Consider the following 20,934-nt stretch of genomic DNA (forward strand, 5'->3'; position numbering starts at 1 on the left):
TGTGTTCTTGTGTGGGGAGCGGGACCAGAGACCCCACAGACTGCCCCGCATGACACATGGCGCAGCAAGCAGGGTCTCCCGCATGACAGCATCTTTTGGGGCAAAAATTAGTATAAGACCCGGTCTTATTTTGGGGGAAGCACGGTTCTAGCCTGGAGTTTCCAGGATTGCCAGATTCTGTGAATGCAGCATAGTGGGCAGTGGTCCCAAACCTGTGCATCACTAGGGAAACTAACAAATACTTATTTGGGGTTACAGCCAAGATTTCTAACGTCATTGTGGTGGTTGTGATGGTTGTGAGGCAGCCAGCTGGGCAGCCTCTGCAGATGGCAGCTGGGATGCACAGGTTTGGGGAAACTCAGTGAACTCTGCTTAGGGGACTTAGTTCCAGCTCCGAATGTCTCTCTTCTTACCTCTGTTATTTTTCGGGCTTCAATTTCCTCATCTCTAACACAGGACTAAGTTATTTAAAAAATCCCTTGCTCCGCCTACTTCAGAAAGTTGCACAAGGCCAAATTGAGCCCAGATGAAGGGCTTTGAAAGGTCAGCAGCGCTGTCTAAATACACGAGGTGCGATTATCATGATTGGTATTGACATTAAAAGGTTGTTTTGGTCACAGGTTGTGCGAAGCGATGCCTGACAGATGGTGTTCCATAATGCTCCCAGGGGCCTTGTTACTGGGGGATTTTCCACTGAATGCAGTTCTCTTTCAAAGTTTTGTTTTGAAACCAGAGAGCCAGTGAGGAGCCTTGGTTAATCCTGGATGCAGGCAGAGCAACTCAACTAGCTGAGCATGGGGCAGGCCTTTTATTTAGGCCGGGACCTTTTGTTGACCTGGGAAGAGAAGCTCTTTCAGTCCCTAAGACAGCTGGCCACGGTTGGCCAAATGTGAGCTGCAGACTTATAGCAGTTCCCAGGAGACTCTGGGCTGCATTGAGCCAAACTCTTTGCCTTTGTCTTGATATGCATTCTTTGGGGCAGGGGAATATGTGTATATGTGAGGGAGTGGGAGAGGGGGAGAGGGAGGAAGAGGGAAGGGAGAGGGATCACAGCATACTGGAGCTGGAGGTGACCTTAGAGTCATCTAACCCAACCTCTTTTCAGTTTTTCCTTTTTTTTTTTAAAGGCTTAAAACATATTTTAATAAGTTGATGCTGCATGACTGCTCCATTTCTCAGAAAAACTCCAAAGGTATCAGGGACATATCAAATATGGTACACCAATAAAAATGCATAGCATAACTACCCAAGATAGGCAAGGCTAAGAGCTACGGTCGGACCTTCAGCATATAGCACCCCTGTTCTCAAGATTGTACTGGGCCTATCACGAAAAGCAGCGTCAGACACTAAAGGACCATTCCTGGGTTGTACTTACCCAAGAAAAAGAGGGAGGCAAGTTAATACAAGATTTTTAAAAGATATACTAAAATGACAATCTCTAAGAGAAAATGGGCACGAAGGGGGTAATATATGGGATATAACAGAATGGTATGTGTGCCGTCTGGGACCTCTTTGGACATTTGCCTGAATTCCCACCAGGGAGTGAATGGGGGATGAGGCTAAGGTCATTGGGGGAGGTTTGTTCTTTGTAGTATATATGGCAGTGTCTCTGGGTTGGGGGATTTAAGAATGAGGATTCATATAGGACAGGATGAACACAGAACGGAATGGTCAACATTAATGGGGGCTCTAACTGGATCCATTTTGCCACAAAACCCTCCACCCCTGGGCCCTCAATAATCACGAGACTTCAGGAATGCACCACACAGATTTGATTAGTTAATAGACATATCACACAGAATTGATTTGTTAAGTATGGCCCCTCCCTTGCCTTCTGCCTCCAGCATACTCCTTAGAGTAGTACCAGCATGGGAGACCTAACTACGGGAGGAATCCCTTACACTTCTCAGGGTAGAATTCTGGCTAGTCCAAAAAGGGTCCTTCTTTTAAGGGTGTTGGGAAACTAGACATTGCAAATTTATTAGTATTGGCAACGTTTGTTTGGAGAGAATTCAGCCTCAGGAACTGCATGGTTGAATGCAGGGGGGGTCCCGCCATTGCAGCAGCTTGGCCAAAGCATTCAGTTGTCGGTGGGGTCAGTCCCAAGGTTCCATCTGGCATCATAGGGGCAGGTCCTGGAGGAGCTGGGGTACCAGTTGGCACAGGAGCAGGGGGCGTGGCGCCTCACTTGTTTATGTCCACAGTGCCTCCCACAGCCGTCGGCCCATCCAAATCTCCCGCTCTCTCGCATCAGGGAAGGCTCCCTTGAATCCTTCCTGCTGTCACCAAATCATTTGTTCCCGTGGTCGCTGCATCTCTTCCTCACGGCCTCTGAGCTCCTCCTCCTGCCTGAGCTCCAGCAGCTTTCATTTTTGCACTTGTTGGTTGTGCAGTTCTTCTATCCTCCGAAGTCTTCTTGATGCTGCATCACATCCTGCCTCATTACCATGACCTGGTGTTTATGGCAGGCGGCCTCCATCTCCATCTCCAGCTTCTCACCATCTTCCTTGGCATTGCGGTCCACTTGGTCGTGCTGCTTTTCTCCATCTCCGTGAGTGCCTTCCAGCCCATGGCATACATTCTCATACTCAAAGGAACCAAGCCATGCAAATCCAGGTGGCTGCCCTTGCGCCTTGTGAAATTGCTGGTTCTTTATAACCAGCTTCTCTGGAAGACCCTCCTCATCATCTCACTGGTCCATGGGCTCCGCAGTCACAAGGCGAGGCAATGTGGTTAGCAGGCAGGAGCCTTCACTGCATCGGTTCAAAGCTTTCTGTGCAGCGAGCTTCCCTGAGAATCCAACAACGCCTTTTCCTGAGGGCCCTCCTTGGTCATCCCCGATGATCACAGCCCTCTCCACCTGGCTGAACACAGAAGAGGCTCCCTCCGGGAGCTCGTTGGACACTCACTGAGGAAGGTTTTGGATCATAAGGGATGCGCCATGGCAGGCAAAGTGCCCACGCAGCTGCTTGCCACGGACAGGCATGTTGTCCAGCTCCACGTTGGCAACCTCCGCTAGGGATCGTGTTTCCAGTCGGATAAAGCCAAAGCCCTTGTCCTTATGGATGAAGACTTTGCCCGTCTTCCCATATTTCTCAAAAGGTTTCCTCATTTCCTCCTCAGGGATGTCAGGAGGAAGATTGCCCAAAAAGAGCCAGTTATGTTGGGTGACGGTCTGCTCTCCTGGTTTCCTAAAATTTCTCAGGTCAATAGTCAAGCTTTCATTCTGGCTGCTGGCTTGTTGCCCGTTTGCAGGCATTGGTGGCGGGAATGACTGCTGCTGGTGCTGCTGGTGGTAATGCTGATGACAATGCTGATGACGCTTCTTTGGGGCCTGGTTTGGCGTCAAATTTAAGGTTGTATTGCTCTGCGGTTTTGTACCCTCAACCTGGATGGAAGATAGCCAAGTGCCTCCCGGTCTTCTCTATCCTTGACTTCTCCTCTACTGACTATTTTCTCTCCTTGGAGTAACGGCGACCTAATCCAACCTCTTCATATTGGCAATTGTGACACAAGGCTCAGAGAGGTTTAGTATGTTGCCTAACATCACACCGCAAATTAAGAGACTGCTAGGTGCAGAGCACAGGGGCTGTTTACCCACTACCTCTCCCCTTTCTGCCTACAGAGGCTGTTGACTGCAGCTAATTCAGAGACTTAGGGGAGCTGGGGAGTGGGGTGGAAAGATTGCACTCATTTGCTTGGGCCCTCTTTCACATTTCAATAACTGGTGTTGCTAGATCCTTGTTAGATTAGCTGCTGCTCAAAAGCAGCCAGGGGCAGTGACCCATCTAACCCTGCTTGACCCTACTTTGAAATGCAGAAGAAAGTGGATTATGGTCTGGTGCGAGGGCAGCATGACATCCTCTGCTTCTCAACAGACTGCGCCAACCAACCGCTGCCTGAATTCCTCCGATAAAGGCCCTCTTTCGGTTGTGTTTCTATGATTCCTCTATTTAAGATGTAAATACCCCTGGGAGCGGCAACACTTTTCCATCTGACCTGCTATTGTTGCCTCAGAATGTCTGCGATCTCAGAGCAGGTCCTGAGAGAGAACTGAACTGAGCACATGTGGAGTAGGGTGGGGTGACAGAGAGAGGATGGAAGGAGGACCCGGGGCATGGGAAACATATTTTTCTCATGCACAAGTCCGGTAAGGGCTGGTGGGCTCTGTGGGCCCAGCCCCGGCCTGGGTGAGGGGCATTTGCCTTTCTTGCCTGATGATCTTGACTCTTAATTTCATCTAGGCTGCCTGGGAAATCCAAGGTGTTCTCAGGTTTTGCTCCTCCTACAGATGGGGAGCAGGGGGTTGAAGGGATTCTCCACACCTGAGAGCGTGGGCTACTAAGGGACAAGGGCCCAGGCAGAGGGCTAGCTGACACTTCTAGTCACTCGGGGGGCATGCGAGGGCTCTTGAGGGCCAGTCCTATGCTCAAGGTCTCAGGGTGGCCTTGGCGAGAGAGCAGAGACTGGCTCGGTGCTCAGTGATGGCCATGGGAGGGCTTGGGGAGAGGTGTTTGCAAAGGCAGGGGAGGCCCCCCATTGTCATCCTGTGATTTCAGGGGAAACGAGAAGAACCTCCTGACCCCTAAATATATCCACCCCACACACTCTCAATGGATCAGCATTTTTTCGGAAATAAAAAAAAATTACAAAAATAAAGTCATAGAAAATATAGAAATGCTTAAAGAAAAAGCAAGATACAATCACCTGCAATCCTGTTGCCCAGAGAAAAACACTGAGCATTTTGGCTCATGTTCTCCCAGTATTTGGTGCATATGTGTGTGTGTGTGCACGTGTGTATATGAATGTGTGTGTATGTATGTTTATATGTGTATGCATGTGTGCGCATGGGGTATATGTGTGTGCATGTGTATATGTGAATATGTATGGGTGTGCACGGGTAAACATGTGTGTGTATGCGTGTGTGTGTGTGTGTGTGTGTGTGTGTATGTGTAGGCTCTAACAAAAGCAGCCCTGTTTGCTGTCTGATGTCTGAACCTCCAGAGATAGTGAGGAGCTCTCCGGGAAGATGTAAATGAAGAGGAGGGAGCATCACAGAGGTGTGGGCAGAGTCGAAGGACACACACACAGTGGTGTGGTACTCGAATGCTAGCAACAACTGGAAGGACTTACCTCCCCTAAAGATTCCAGGAAAGCGGAAGTTTTTAATTTGGGGAAGCTGTAGCTGTGGAGGGGGCTGTAGGGCAAGATCCATGGCCATGGATGGATCCAGAAACTGCCAGCTATAGGGCACTTCTCAACCTCTGACCTTTTCTGATGCCTCCCATTGGCTGTGCCCAACTGAAAGCCAGAGGGCAAGGGGTGTAGCCCACAGGGGTCAGTTTCTCTGGGCCAGAGAAAGAACAGAATGGATTTGTGTTGGGTGGGAGGGGCAAACAAATAGACAACAGGAACTTCCTCCCCTGGGGAGGAGTGAATGAGGAGCCAGAGAGAGACTGATTTTGATGGTGGAGCTACTCCACAAGGAAGTAAAATCAAGCAGAAATGGAGAAAAAGCCCCTTCCCCTGTCTGTCTATTATCTCTCTCTGTCTCTCTCTCTCTGTCTCTCTGTCTCTGTCTCTGTCTCTCTCTCTCTGTCTGTCTCTCTCCTATCTATCATCTATCTATCATCTATCTATCATCTATCTACCATGTATACCTCTGTCTCTAAATTCTTCTAGGAGAAAATTGGAGGCAGTATGAAATAGTTGCTAGGTGCAGGCTTTGGAACAGACCACTTGAGATGGAGTGCTGACTGGGGCACTTAATAGCTGTGGGAGTTTGAGCCTGTTACTTTACCTCTGAGGGTCAGTTTCCTCATCTCACAATTGGACCACTGGTGGTTGGGAAGATTGGATGAGTGACTACATGTGTGTAAAGTGCCTGGCACATAGTAGGTACTCAGTTACTTCATAGCTATGCCAGCAATTCCTTGTATTGAGAACTAGTGAATACTAGTTGGGTAACACTTCCTGGTCACGAGGTCATGGGGGTAGGGCTGGAGCTGGCTGGCCCCCCTCTTCTTTGGTCTGCTCACCCCATGTTAGATTTAGCTTTCCCAGTGAGGATTTCCCTTAGGGGTGACCCTCCAGAGGGTCTTTCTGGGCACTTCTCTCCCAGTTCATGCCTTTGAAAATGAAAATCCTCCCGGGGAGGGAGCCATTCTCACTGAGGTGCTAAGAATTTATCAGATGTTGGCAGGAAGGGAGGAGACATTTAGGAGCTTAGACCTGAAAGGAGAGAAGAGAGAAGGGAAGGAAGAAAGAGGAGAAGGAAAGTGCTGCAAAAGGCACAAAGGGGATGCATAAGACACAAAGACCATCTCTCCCGGGCCAGGTATGCACTTGGTTTCCCCTCCTGGATGCCTTTCCCCAGGTCTCCACTCTGTGAAATGCAGCCAGGCCTGCTGCAGATCTCTCTGTCCCTTCCTAGGTTGCAAGGCATGAGAAGAGCCTCAGTTTCCTCACCTGTAAAATAGGAATAATAATCCCTCCTTCCCTTGTAGTGAGGTTAAATGCTGTAATGTGTCTGTGGAGCTTGCTAGAATGCCTGGAACAAAACATGAAAGCAACATATGGTCATGAAAAATAAAACCAATGGATTTGAATAGACATTGGTCCAAAGAAGATATATGAATAGCCAATAAGCAAAGGAGAAGATGCTCAACATCCCTAATCATTAAGAAAAATGTAAATTAAAACCACAATGAGCTATTACCTCACACCCATTAGGACAGATATTATTAAAGAAACCAGAAAATAATGTGTTGAAAAGGATGTGGAGGAAATGGATCCCTTGTGCACTGCTAGTGGGAATGTAAAATGGGGCAGCCATTGTGGGAAACAGTACGGTGGTTCTGCAAACAATTAAACAGAATCACCATCTGATCCAGCAATTCCATTTCTGGGTACATACCCAAAAGAAATGAAAGGAGGAACGTGAAGAGATATTTTCATATTCATGTTCGTGGCAGCATTAATTACCATAGCCAAAAGGTGGAAGCAACCATTGATAGATGAATGGTTAAACACCATGTGGCCTGTACATACCATAGTGCATTATTCAGCTTTACAAAGGATTGATATTTTGACAAAAGCTATAACATGGATCAACCTTGAAGACAGAATGCTCAGTGAAATCAGCCAGTCAATGTCATAGAGACAAAAAGTAGAATGGAGTTGGCCAGGGGTTTTGGGGAGAGCAGAGTGGGGAGCTAGTGTTTAATGGGTACAGAGTTTCAGTTAGGGAAGATGAAAAAATTCTGGAGATCGGTGGCAGAACAATGTGACTTTACTTAATACACCTGAACCCAACACTTAAAAATGAATAAAATAACAATATTTTATATTATGTATATTTTGCCACAAAACGTAGCAAAACCAAACCAAACCAAGGAAGTTCTATTGACAGTATTATTATTAACAACAATTACTATTATCTTTCTGAAAGTGCATCCGGGTTATTTTCTTAACGCTCTTTTCTTCTCAAGCCCAGCACAGTGCCAGGTTCTCAGTACATGAAAGCGTCAAACAAAAGAAACCAAAAAACACTAACTGAAGAAACAAAACCCGTGTTAGTTCTAAGATCCCTCCTCTTTGTCTTCTTTTCCTGCTTCCTTTTTCTTCTGGAAGGCAGGTCCTGTGTCTTTTCACCATTTTATTTCCAGGGCCTAACATGGTGCCAGCTTACTAGGCTAATCCTAAAAAAGGGCTTCTTGTCTCTGGCCTCCTACTTGCACTCCTAGAAATGCATCTTGAGGCTCTTGACTTGGGTTATATAAACGCTGTAGAGCAATTAAGAAGCTGATAAAAAAGACAGCCCCTCTCTCCTAAGGGGATCAGAACCATCTCAGTTTATTGAGATAGAGCCCATTAGCTGAAAATTGACAGCTTGGGGACGCAGGGGCCAAGAATTGGTGAGAGAACAGCAAGGTTCTGCTCATCCCTTTCTAGAAATTCTGAGTCCTCAATCACCAGCCAGAAAAACAGACAAGTGTCCTCTCCAAGGCCCAAGTCACTTCCAAAGGGATTGATTTCAGTTCCTTTGAGTTACATAAGAGGTTTTCCTGGCACTTTGTTTTATTCACTGAACATTCCTTTGAAATGTTCTGATTCTGGGATACACAATAGTCACTTCTTGGTAGAGCAAGATTTATGTCAGGGGTTGAGAGCTGGTGTATTAAAACCCTTGGAGACTGGAATGAAAGACCTGTTTGCCTGCTTGGCTTATTTCCACAGAGTATTGGGAACCACTGTGGTCCTTTCTCATCTTGCAGACCATGTGACTAGTCTTTGGAGAGAGGGCAAAAGGGAAGAGAACTGGGGTCTTGGACCTAACGGACCAGGGCAGCAGGTGAGCTGGTTGTTGCCTCATTTCATCCTTAAGAAAGTCTGAACATGGTCACGGCAACTCTCACTATCCAGGATTGCCAATTATATTAGTTAGCTTTTGCTGTGTAACAAATGACTACAAAAAATCAGTGGCTTACAACAACAGCCATTTATTTTGCTCTTGAGATTGTGTGTGACTCGTTATTTCTCTTATTTGTGCCAGGTAGGACTTATGGCCGCTGGGGTCATGCATCTGTGGTCAGCTGCTAGATGGCCTGGCTGGTCTAGGATGGCCTCAGCTGGGTTGGCTCATCTCTGCTCCATGTGGCCTCCCATTCTCCAACAGGCTGGACCAGCCCAGGCTTTTTCCTGTGGCAGAGGCCCAAGGTCAAGAGAGAGAGGGAGAGGGAGAGAGAGAAAGTGAACAAGCGCCTTGAGGTCCAAGCTTGGAACTGGCTGGACATCACTTCCACTGCATTTTATTGGCCAAGCGAATAAGTCATAAAGCTAGCCTAGATTCAAGGAGTGGGGAAGTTGATTCAAGAAGGGGAATAGCTGTGGGATTCATATTACTCAACTGTAAATTGGACAAAATAACTCAATAGCATAACTCTTCTGGACATTATCAGACAGAATGAAGCACGCTGCTCTTGGGCTCGCTCGTCAGTTCATCCATTTACCCATTCAGTCACATTTAGCAAGTAATTCTTTGCAGTTCTGATCTGAGAGGCAAAGGGCTACCAAAATGCCTACGTTGAAAATGCTGCCCCAATAGTAAAAAAAACAACAATGCCCCTTTTAAATTGAGCCCTTATATATGTGCCAGACAAGGCTACTTTGTTTTTTAATTAAAGTTTATTGGGGTGACAATTGTTAGTAAAGTTACCTAGATTTCAGGTGTACGATTCTGTAATACATCATCTATAGATCACATTGTGTGTTCACCACCTAGAGTCCGTTCTCCTTCCATCACCATATATTCGAAGGCTACTTTAATATAATCCTCCCCAAATTAAATTGTTAGGTATTGTTCCCATTTTGTACATGCATAAACAGAGGACTGGAGAACTTAAGCAATTTGCCCAATGTCACACAGCCAGCAATGAAGGAGTGGGATTTGACCCAGGTCTAACTTCAGAGCTTCCATTCTCAACATCCATGGCCTCTCCTTCATTGGACTTCCTCTGTGCTTTATTCCTTTCAACTTTGGCCAGGTTCATTCTAGCTAGATGCAGCTGGATGCTAAGGAGCCCACAATCAAATGGAGATCTGAGCCAGCAGGTAGGCCCATGACCCAAGCAATTTGGTAAGAGCTGCTGGGACATTTTAGGTAAAGGTATTGGGGCCCAGAGTCACTGGATAATTGCTGTGTCTTGCTGTGGACAGTGGGCTGCTCACTGTCTCCGGCCTCAGCAGCCGATCCTTGCCTCTGTTCATGAATTGCCTGGGTGACTGTCCACTGTCCACGGCTCATTCTTTGTCAGTGTAGGGATCTAGTCCCTCGGGCCAGCGTCCACTCATCACCTGCCATCTGCCTGATACAGAGAAAGCCCGATGGTAACCGGAGAAGGCCAGAGGTGAGAAGCAGAGTGCAAGGCTGGAAAGGGACTGCTGGGTGGAAATACCCCAAGGACACATTAATTTCCCTAAATGCCCGTCTGGCATAATGAAGGCACCCAGAATACAATCAGCTGCCCTTTTGAAAGAACATTGAAGCGGCTGCCCTTTTTGAAAGAGCAGAAGGCCAAGCCGAAGCCAGGCTGGGGTCCTTTGTCCTGTCCTTTCTCTGACTCTTCCTTTTGGTTCACAGTACTCTAATCTGGAGGCTGAAAACGCTGTGCATTCCATGTCAGTATAGAAAGGAGATGGAGACCCCACAAGTAACCACAAACAAAGTATTTTACAAACGCCTTTCACAAATGTGCTTTTTGAAAAATTTGACACTGCCCCTATGATGAAGAGTGTCATTATCCTCATCTTATATATGGGGAAACCGAGGCCCAGAGAGACTGCACAATGTGAGGGAAAGTGTGCAGGATGAGGAGTTGGGAGATCAGGACTCTAACCTCAGTTTTCCCATCTATAAAAAGGCAAGGGGTTGGCCAGGTGCAGCCCTCATCCTTTCTGCCAAATTGCTTTCTGATAAACAGCTATGACTGCTTGTCTTCTGCCTGTCCTGAGGACATCCACACCTCCTAAATCTCCCCTGAATTTCTCCAACCCACCTCCATTGTGCCAAGTTCTATTTCTCAGCATCTCGTGCCTTGCCTTGAAGCAAATTTCATTTCTTCCGCCTGTTTCGTGGAGCTTTGAGTCGGCAGAGACTGACTCAGCCACTTGGTGGCGCTGTGGGAAGACGTTTGTTCTCATCAAGCCACCTGGATGTTTCTCCCAGAGAACTTCAGGTTTAAAGGTAGGAACCCTAGAAATGGGAGAAGGCGGTGTGGTTCATACCTGTGTGTGTGTTTCCAGCATTTGTCCACATCCTGTTAATTTGGACAGTTGGGGCTCTGTGTGCTAAGGTTTCAGCAAGCCCGAGTGAGGTGCTTGTATGCATTGGAGGTGCGTGTATGGCCACGGAAAGACGGATCTGGAGAGGCTTCTCATTCGTCCAAACGTCTGGGACTTTCAGTTGTGCTGGGGAGGGGGTCCGCTTCTCTCCATGTAGAACGTGCAATTTCTTTTTAGAGCCGTTAGATATACAGTCAAACGGCCTTTATCTTTCAGGGAGCTGACTTTTTGTGACTTTTATAGAACTGTTGTTTGTGAGATATGGTGTTGCTTGGATACGAGCTGCGGTGTAGCCCAAATACCTGAGTTTTGAGTCCTGGCTCTCCATGTGTGAGCCGCGAGACTGCAGATAAGGCACTCCGTCTCCTAGCACATCAAGTGAAATGTGGGGAACATGAAAATACCGACTCCCAAGTAAGATATTATGAGAATTAAGAGAGACCACTTGTGTGAAAACGTTTTGTAAACTGTAAAGCATGATACCAATGGAAAGTGTTAGAAAGTTCCTGAGGGCAGAGATTGTCCTATATTACTCCTTTTAAAAAATGTTTTATTAAACTTATTGGGGTACAGCAGGGGTCATGAGTTGGCCTATATTTCTCTTTATCTATCCCCACTCCTGGCACAAGGATTGCATCTCATAGATCCTCAAGTAACATTTGTTGGGTGAATGAATGAGTGAACAGGTGGATGCAGAGATCATGAAGGGAAGGGCAGATTGAAAATGTGGCTGTTAAATCAAGGGTTTCAAAGGACGAGGCTGGAGAGGGAGCCGGAGAAGCAGGCCCTTGAGAGGAATTTGGGGCACGTGCCTCCTCTGCCGGGAAGGCAGCTCACTCTACCTCACGCGCTGGCTGCCTGGGCAGCCTGGCTCCACTTGGGCCCAGCTGCCAGGACCTGGGCTATCAAAGGACCGTGTGACTGCTCCATAGCAGGTGAGCCAAGAGCTTCTGCTGTCAACGACAGGCTGCTGACATCCTGGAATGCTCTCCCTCTTGTGCCTGCTTTTAGAGCCGAAGTCCCTGGTGACAATAAACGTAACGGATGCATGACCTGACACTGAGCTGCCCTGCATCTTGGCAGGGCAGGGCTGAGCGACCTGTATCCCATGGTTAGAAACACAAATCAAAACAGTACAGGTAAATATAGGCAATTATGTAGGAACTCTAGATCTCAAGACTATTTTCCCCTGACCTAGTTTTTTTTGTTTGTTTGTTTGGGACTGAGTTACTTGGGAAATTGAAATTGCTTTACAGGGCTATAGACCTGATATTGTTTACGTGTTATAGACCTGATAGATTAAATCTACTAATATTATTTAAATAGTAATAATAGCAGCTACCATTTTATCAGTGCTTACTACGTGGCTACGTAGGTACTATGCTAAACACATCATAGACTTTATCTTATTTAGTTCTATAAGGTAAGCATTAACCCTGTAGGGCCATGTCACTCAACTCTGTAAGATAACTATTACTAGGATACCCATTTTACAGATGAGGGAACTGAGGTTTAATCTTTAATTACTTTCTGGGATTTTTAGAGCTAGCAGATGAAAGAGCTGGGTTCAAACTATTCATTCACCCATTTATTTTTTCCACAAATAGTTATTGAGCACTTATTATAGACCAGGTACTGAGGATTCGTGAGCGAATGATATAGAGAAAAGTCCCTGCTTTGTCTAGACAAACACAACAAATGAGTAGATTATATTGTGCATTACAGGCTGATAAATACAATGGCGAATAAAGCAAGGAAAGTGGGTAAGGAGAACCAGTGGTGGGGGAAGGGAGGAGGAGGTGAGCTGCAGTTTTAAATGGGATGGTCAGGAAAGACCACACTGACAAGATGGCATCTGAGCAGAGGTGAAGGTGCTGCATGGGTCAAGGAGTAAAACTTTGATACATTTGACCTTTGCCCAGTGGGACAAATTGAAAAATTGGGAGTACAAGGAAGATTTCTATGGATTCACCTTTCCCTTAAGTTTATTTTCTCTTTCCTGGACTATTCATTTCCAGAGTCATAAATAGGAGAGTAAAATAGGGAGGAAGTAAAAGTAATAAAATTCATTCATCCATCCATACTCCATCCATCCATCCATCCATCCATCCATCCATCCATCCATCCATCCTATGTTTATATGGCACCCATTATAAACCAGATCTATACTTTCATTAGAAACAAGAATAAGATCTAAGTATGTACTGTTGGATACAATAGCCACTAGCCACATGTGACTATTGAGCACTTGGACTGTGGCTCTGTGGCTGGGGAACTAAAATTTTAATTTTGTGCAATTAACTAACTTTTAAATTAAGAAACCCTGGAGCAGTGTGAAATCTTTTTCTGTTAAGTACAACTTTATTGTTTTACTAGGATTACATTTCAGTTCAACCATTAAAAACTTAGCTTGGAGTTGAGATTTAAGGGTACAATGAATAAGGAATTTCGAAGGCAGTACAAAAAGAATGTAAAATACGTCATCAATGAATTTTTATATTGGACATACTAGGTTAAATAAAATACATTATTAAAATTAATTCCTTTTTTAAACCTGTTTTAATGCGGCTGCTAGAAAAGTTAAAGTGGTATCTGTAGTTCACATTATATTTTTATTGGACAGCAATGTTTTAGACCTGACCATCCTGGGCTCCCAGGCAACTGGGCAGAGCTGGGCCCTTAGTCACATAATTGTAATACTATGAGGTAAATGCTATAATAGACCCAGGAACAGAGTGCTCTGGGGACAGAGAACTGAGCCTTCAGTTCTAATGCAGGATCAAAGGAGAGGTGACGTCTTAAGCTAGGTCTCCACAATGAATAGGAGTTTGTCATCTGGAGGATAAGTGAGGGTGTGTCCCAGGCATTGGGCACAGTGTATGCAAAGGCAGAGAGGCATGAAACCATGAGAAGTGCCCCTGATGTAGGATGCTTGGTGGGAGAAGGTGGTGTGGCTACAAATCAGTACAGTTAGGGTCAGACCATTCCGGCAAAGGGAAGTGAGCAAAAATTGAAAATGGAACTACCTTATGACCCAGCAATCCCACTTTTGGGTATTTATCCAGAGAATTCCAAAACGCTAATTTGAAAAAAATCTATGCACCCCTATGTTTATTGCAGCGCTATTCACAATAGCCAAGACATGGGAACAACCGAAATGCCCATCGGTAGACGACTGGATTAGGAAACTGTGGTACATTTATACAAGGGAGTATTACGCAGCCATAAAGAAGAACAAAATCTTACCATTTGCAACAACATGGATGGACCCAGAGAACGTTATGCTAAGTGAAATAAGTCAGACAGAGAAAGACAAATACCATATGATCTCACTTATATGTGGAATCTAAAGAAAAGAATAAATGAATGAACTAATCAGAAACAGTCTCAGAGACATAGAGGAAAAACTGAGGGTTTTCCTGAGGGAAAAACTAGATGGGTTTTCCTGAGGGAAAAACTGAGGGTTTTCCTGAGGGAAAAACTAGATGGGAGGGGGCAAGGGGGTAAGGGGTAAGGTGAGGGGATTAGAAAGCACAGTCAGTAACCACAAGATTACTATGGGGATACGAAAATCAATTTGGGGAATGTAATCAATAATGTTGTAAAGATTTTGTAGGGTATCCAGTGGACACTTGTCTTATTAGGGAGACCACCTCAGGGATGATGTAGATGCCTGATCACTGCACTGTACACCTGAAGCTGAAGCTGAATAATAATGAATGTCAACTATAATTTTATATATATATAAATGTATACGTATGTATAGTCACAAGAAGCGGAGTACAGCATAAGGAATAGAGACAGTGGAAATGTAATGGCTCTATGCGATGACAGAGGGGTAGCAGATTCGGGGAGGGGGGTTATCACTTTGTGAGGGGTATAAAAGATAAATATGTATTACAGTGTTTTGTACCATGAAACTAATAAAAAAAATTTTTTTTAAAAGGGAAGTGAGCATTACTCAGCAAGAGAAAGGCGCATTTGCAGGGCACCTTGTGCTGGCCACTATGCCTAATGCTTTCTCCTACATTAGCTCATTCATCGATTTCACACATATTTGTTGAGTGCCTACTATGTGCTAAGCACTGTTCCGGGTGCTGAATATATAGCAGGGAGCTGACATGCAGGTCAGCACGAGAGGAAAATCCAGGTCAGAGAGGTCCAGTGACTTGGGGAAAGTCACACAGCTGGTGAACAGTAAGGGCAGGATTCTAATCCGGATTCTAATCTGATGCTAATGTCAATGCTCTCCTGATCTTATCATGCTACCCTGGGTGTCAGGCTAAGGGGTCTGGACTTTGTTCTGAAGGCCGCTGGAGATCAGCAGAGTCTTGGGAGAGGGAGACACAGGGTCAGATGTGTTTTAGGATCAAACTATCGTGACTAGATTGAGACAGGATGGCACTCAGGAGACTGACCAAAGTGCTGTAGTTCTTGCGTTATGTAGTCACCACTCCTTAGCATTTGTCATACTATCCCTTATCCCCAAATCCCACCCTTCTCTCCCCAAGTCTATTTTCAATACAGTGGCTAGGAGGATCCTTTTCAAACCCAAGTCTGATTATGTCACTGCTCTAATCAGAATTGGCCAGTGGCTTCCTGCCTGACTCAGAATAAAACCCTGCCCAACTCAAAGGTTCTTACATCATTTCACAAAGCCCTACATGATTTGGTCCTTTGTTAACTCTCTGGCCTCAACTCCTACTATTCTCCTATTTCACTCCACTCACAATGACCTCCTCACTATTTCAGAAACATGTCATGGATATTACTGCCCCAGGGCCTTTGCACTTACTATGCCCTAGGCCTGGGAGGCTCTTCCCCCAGCTAACCTACTGTCCCCCAGATATCCAGGTTGTACACTCCCTTCCTTCCTTGGGGCCTTTGCACAAATGTCACTTTATCAGAAAGTCTTCTCCTTGCCACCCTCATCATTCTGTACCTCCTTAATCTGCTTTGTTCTTCCTGCTAACCCTCACCATTACCTGACATGTAATACATTTCTCTGTCCATGGCTCATTGTCTATCTGTAAACCTAATGAAGATAGGGACTTTGTTTTTGTTCACTTTTGGATCCCCAGTACCTAGACTCATGATGGAACCATGGTTCGCACTTAGCTAATATGGTTGAATGCACCCGCCCATTCAGGGAGCAAAATGTAGAGGAAAGCTCTTTATATCTCTCTCCACCCTGCCCAGAACCCCCCGTTTAACCTTTGTCAAACCCAAAGTCTCTTCTGTTGTAGTCAATCAGAGGTTTTCTCCCACATGACTCCCGCATGGTCCTGTATGCAACATATTTACATTCTGGACTTTCTGGTGGCCACTCTTTCCAGGGTGGCACAGTGTTGTTTTCTGCTTCTGGAGGCCTGCCAGTGCTTTCCCTGTTGACGGGGAATTTATCACATTTCAGTTTCTCTTCTCAAGAATAGAACCTTTCAATGAATCCCCGCTGTTTTGTTTCCCTCAGGAAGAACCTATCTTATTTTTCAGTAGAAAGTTTAGGACAGAGAAAACAAAGCAAATGGAACTGTTGCCAAATGTCATCTTACTCCATCCTCTTCACATGCACGCAAAGAAAGGAGAAAAAGAATGAAAGTAAAACTGAAATCTACAAATGAGTCAAGAATTGTCAGCACCGGAGGGGTCATCATAGATCATCTCCCCTGATGATTTATTGAGTGTATATATTATATCCCTTAATCCTTACACCAACCCCATGGGACATACTACTATTACCATCACCAGTAACACCTATGTTATTACCATTGCCATTTTGCAGTTGCGAGAGCTGAGGCATAGTCGGGGAGAGGAATTGTCCAAGATGGTCCATTAGTAGTGATGGGACAGGGACTTGAACTCAGGCAGTCTGACTCCGGAATGCAAGCTCTAAATCAAGGAGTCTGGGATCTTGTTGGAGGAAATGCTTTATCTATGGAAAACACTTGAATGCAATGCATGATAACATTGTGCTGAAGTGTGGTCCAAATTATAAATGCTATAGGAATTCAGTCTGGAGAGGAACTCCCAGTGCTTGGGCATGATTGTGTGCCAGGCATTGTATGGGGTGTTTCCATCCTTCCCATTTAAGGAGAGGCGGCACAGTGTATGTGGAAGAGGAAGAACATGAGCTTTGGAACTGGATAGGTCGGGTTTAAATCCAGGCGCTGCTTTTACAACCTGTGTAATCCCAGGCAAATTACTTAATCTTTATGATACGATCTCCTCAGGTGAAAATAGGGATTATTACAACCACTTTACAGAAGATGGTTTATTGTCATAAAATGGTACCAGCCTATGGTAGGTGCTCTTCAGTCTGTGAATACTAATGATGCCCCATGCGCTCAGGAGCCGCAGTATCAGCTAGGATAAGCTAGGTTATGCTGCTGTGACAAACAACCCCCTAAATCTCCCTGGCTTAACGCTATCCAAGTTTGATATTTGCTCACACTACTTTTCTAATGCAGGTTAGTGGGACGGCTCTGCCATCTTTACAGAGACCCAGGCTGGCTGGGGGAGGCTCTGTACTTCCATGGTTGTCAAGATAGGATTGCCAAGATGGTACTTTCAGAATTGTCAGGATATGGGGATTTGCCCATTGGCTCTTAAAAATTTCTGAAAAGCAATGTTTATCACGTCTGCTCTCATTCCATTGGCCTCAGCAAGTCGTATGGCCACATCTAATTTCAAGAGGATAAGGTAGTGGATTCCTACCACCTCCCCAGGGTGGGAAAGAACCAGAAAATATCTGGTGAACAATTTTAATTACCACTATAGACACAATTTGTTCACTTCTAAAACAGACCTGCTAATCCATATTTGAAGAAGAGAGGTTTGAAGCTCTGAGTGGTTAAGACATTTGACCAAGGTCACATAGCCTATCCACCGGGAAGCCAGGCTCAACCTGCATGCTACCTCACTCAGACTCTATTCTACACACACAATGTCTACAGACTTTGTATAAAAGCAGAATACGGTTTCAGGAGGGGGACAGGGAGGCACTGCAAGTGTGGAGGACAGAATAGGAACTGAATAAACATGGCCTTTGTGTTTGTATTATGCAATAGCCAGTTGTGTGCTCCTGGGGAAGGCAGGAAGTGGCAGAGGGGTTTATGTCAAGCTGCAGTATAAGAGAAGTTTGGACAGATAAGAAAACCAAGCACTGGCGTGTGGCAGAGGAACAGAGATGGAGGAGGTGATGACTGCAGAGTTTTAGGCCATTATTCTGGCAGCAGGGAGGGGGCTTACAGGGAGGACATGCCCTTGCAGGAGTCCAGGGTAAGGTGATAGGGGTAGACAAGAGTGAAGACAGTAGGAATGCAGAAGTGGTGAACCTGAGAGCTGCAGAGGAAGGAGCCCGGCTCACTAGTGAAAACGTCAAGAACCACCAGGGAATCTACAGAATGCACCAGACATTCTTCATACCTCATTCTTCCTATCCCCGTTTGGTATACTGCACCATTTATAAAAAAAAAAAAATTTTCCTAAGGCCTCTTTTTCTCTTGCCTTCTTTATTTTTCCTTGCCGATTCTTAGGAGACGGGGTGGGGGCGGGGGGGGGGGCGGGGGGGGGTCTACCTCGCTGCAGTGGGATGCAGTTGCTGTTACCATCTCCAGGATCTAGCCTCTTTAGTTAAAGGAAAACTCCCAAGGCCCAAGGGGCCAGTAGGCCTGCAAGTTGCTTCCTGCCCAGCAGGCCCCGGGCCCTGCTCCATCTGGGGTCCCTGACTTGCCCACCTCCGAAGGCAGCCTTGGCGGGCAGGGTGGGCGCCCAGCTCTGTCCTGGCGCCTCTAGCGCCCCATCTCTTCCATGCCATCTTTCTCCCTCTCCCAGGCGGCTGCCCGGGCCGGAATCCTGGATGGTGATGGAGGGCCGGTAGTCCGGCGGCAGGCCCCAGGTTCAGCCTCCGAGCCTCCCTTTCTCCTTTCTTCGGGGAGGGCGCGGAGCCCGGGTCAAAGCGCGCCTCTTGGTGTTCTCTGGGGCGCACAGCTGCCCCAGGCTGGCAGTCCTCCCCCAGCTGGAGGTAGAGGCCTGCGAGGCGAGGGTGCGCGCCCTGGCGGGGCGGGAGGGGTGCGCATGCGGCGGGAGGGGGCCCGTGACTCATCGCCTGTAACCCAACACCCGCCCTGCCTCCCCTCCCCCAGCGTCTCCCCCAGCTCCGGACTGGCTGCCGCGGCGACACCTAAAAGAATGAAGGGGCGCCTGGGCTCGGGGCGCCCCCGGCTGGATCGCGAGCGGGCCCCAGCGGCCCTCAGCTCGGAGCGCTCTCGTTTGCCCGGCCCCGGGGCTCCGCGAGCTGCTGCCGCCGCCCGGGTGCGAGCAGAAAGGGAGGCCGAGCGGCTGGAGCAGGAGGCTGCGGCCGCGGCAGAGGGCCCGCGGTAGCTGCGGCGGGCGAGGCCGGGGAGGGGGCGCCCGGGCTTGGAAGCCCCCCGTCCCTGTCCCGGCCGTACGAGGACAAAGCCCCCTGGTCGCCGCTGCGGCCTACACCGCGCAGCACAAAGGGCGATTCGCGACACGCACCCATCCCCCTTCTAGCTTGGGGTGGCCCCGAGCCCCCGGTGGCGGCGGGGAGGTGGGGGAAGCCCCGGCCGCGCCGCCCCTCACTCCCCCTCCCTCCCGGCCCGGCCAGCGCGCCGCCCCGCCCCCGCCGGGTCTGCCCGTCCTCTCGGGGAGGGGTCGGGGGGCGCGGCGCCCACATAACACTCCCCTCCTGCGCTCGGAGCCACCCCTCTCCCCTCCCTCCTGCAAACACCACCGCCTCCGCTGCCACCGCCGCCACCTCGTCCAACGCTCCACAGCTCGCGGCGGCGGGTGGGCGGTGCGCGGACCGTGCGCGCCCGGTGCGCCAGATGTGCAGTCCCCGCCGCTGCCAGTGACCCAGCCGCAGCCCGAGCGGAATCCGGCCGCCTCCCCAATGCTGCGGGGGCGACATTGAGCGCACCCCGGCTTCCCTCAGCGGGGACCCCGACACGCAGAGCGCTGTGCCCAGTCCTGCCCTCTCCAGCCCGGCTCGCCCCGCGTTTGGACATGGAGGGGGCCGCTGCGCCCGCGGTCCGGGACGGCCCCTACTTGGGGCCGGGGGCGCCAGGCTCTCCCCCGGAGGCGGTGGCGGGGGCGACTGCAGCCCCCGCGGCGGCGGCGGCGGCCCCGGAACCCAGGAAGCCGCACGGGGTGAAACGGCATCACCACAAGCACAACTTGAAGCACCGCTACGAACTGCAGGAGACCCTGGGTAAAGGCACCTACGGCAAAGTCAAGAGGGCTACCGAGAGGTTTTCGGGCCGTGTGGTGAGTGGGGAAAACCCGCAGAGGGCGGGGGGCGCCGATTTGGCTGGACGCTGCTGGAGACTGAGGGCATGCAGGGCGGGGGTCTTGGGCACTGAGGCGCTCTTGTCTGAGAGGGGGCTTCCCGGGAACCCCTAGACAGAGTCCTCACTCTCCCCCCAGCTCCCCGTGACTCAGGCGTGTTTCTCTCCCGAAACACTTGTTACATCCTGTCTGCGCATATTTTAGGGGTTTTTATCCCAGCAGCAAAGTAGTGTTTATGATTTGCAAACACTTTGCAATGTTGGGACCGTCGGGGTCTTCCTCGCGGGCACGCATTCAGACCATGCCCTGGAATGCCTTATTGCTCTAACTCCAAACAGACCCACGTCCGCAGCTCAGAGCTGGCTCCCCAAGTCCCGTGTCCTGTAGAGGAGTGGGACCCCCCTGTATCCCCCAACTTGTACTCCCCATCACCCTGCTGCTGCTGTCGCTGCAAGGGTCGAGGGACTCCTGCCTGTTTTTCAGAGAGAAGGTGAGGGAGCAAAAGTAAAGGCAGCCGCATGCCTGAAGGTTGTGACAGTTTGCGTCTGGCTTCTGGGAGGACTGAAATGCCCAGGGCATGGGTAGCCACACACATGCCAACTTGCAGCAGATGCAATTACATTTCAGGTCCTGGCTGCAGGGCTACTAAATTGCTTTAGGGGTCTGGCCCAGCCGCCCCACTCTTTGTGACAGCTGAAACCCTGCCAGGGTCTCAACACCATTTGCACAGCCCCAAGGAGCAACTTGGGGTCTCTGGGTTGTCCCCACCTTGGTTTGTTGTCA

General features: G+C 48.3%; 1 protein-coding gene and 1 pseudogene across 1 annotated transcript in view; one reads left to right on the forward strand and one right to left on the reverse strand.

Annotated features, from left to right (window-relative positions):
- Positions 1 to 1,981: 1,981 nt before the first annotated feature.
- LOC109445820 (non-POU domain-containing octamer-binding protein pseudogene) lies at positions 1,982 to 3,112 on the reverse strand (annotated as a pseudogene).
- A 15,836-nt stretch (positions 3,113 to 18,948) lies between these two features.
- NUAK1 (NUAK family kinase 1) overlaps positions 18,949 to 20,934 on the forward strand; it is a 73,929-nt gene continuing 71,943 nt past the window's right edge. Inside the window, exon 1 of the mRNA XM_019728450.3 lies at positions 18,949 to 20,130. Within this exon, the coding sequence (XP_019584009.3) occupies positions 19,870 to 20,130 (261 nt within the window). The 5' untranslated portion in view covers positions 18,949 to 19,869. The remainder of the gene's footprint in view (positions 20,131 to 20,934) is intronic.

The sequence above is a fragment of the Rhinolophus sinicus genome, chromosome 1, assembly GCF_057876585.1.
Source record: "Rhinolophus sinicus isolate RSI-liver-muscle chromosome 1, RSI-T2T, whole genome shotgun sequence".
Lineage (NCBI taxonomy): Eukaryota > Metazoa > Chordata > Mammalia > Chiroptera > Rhinolophidae > Rhinolophus > Rhinolophus sinicus.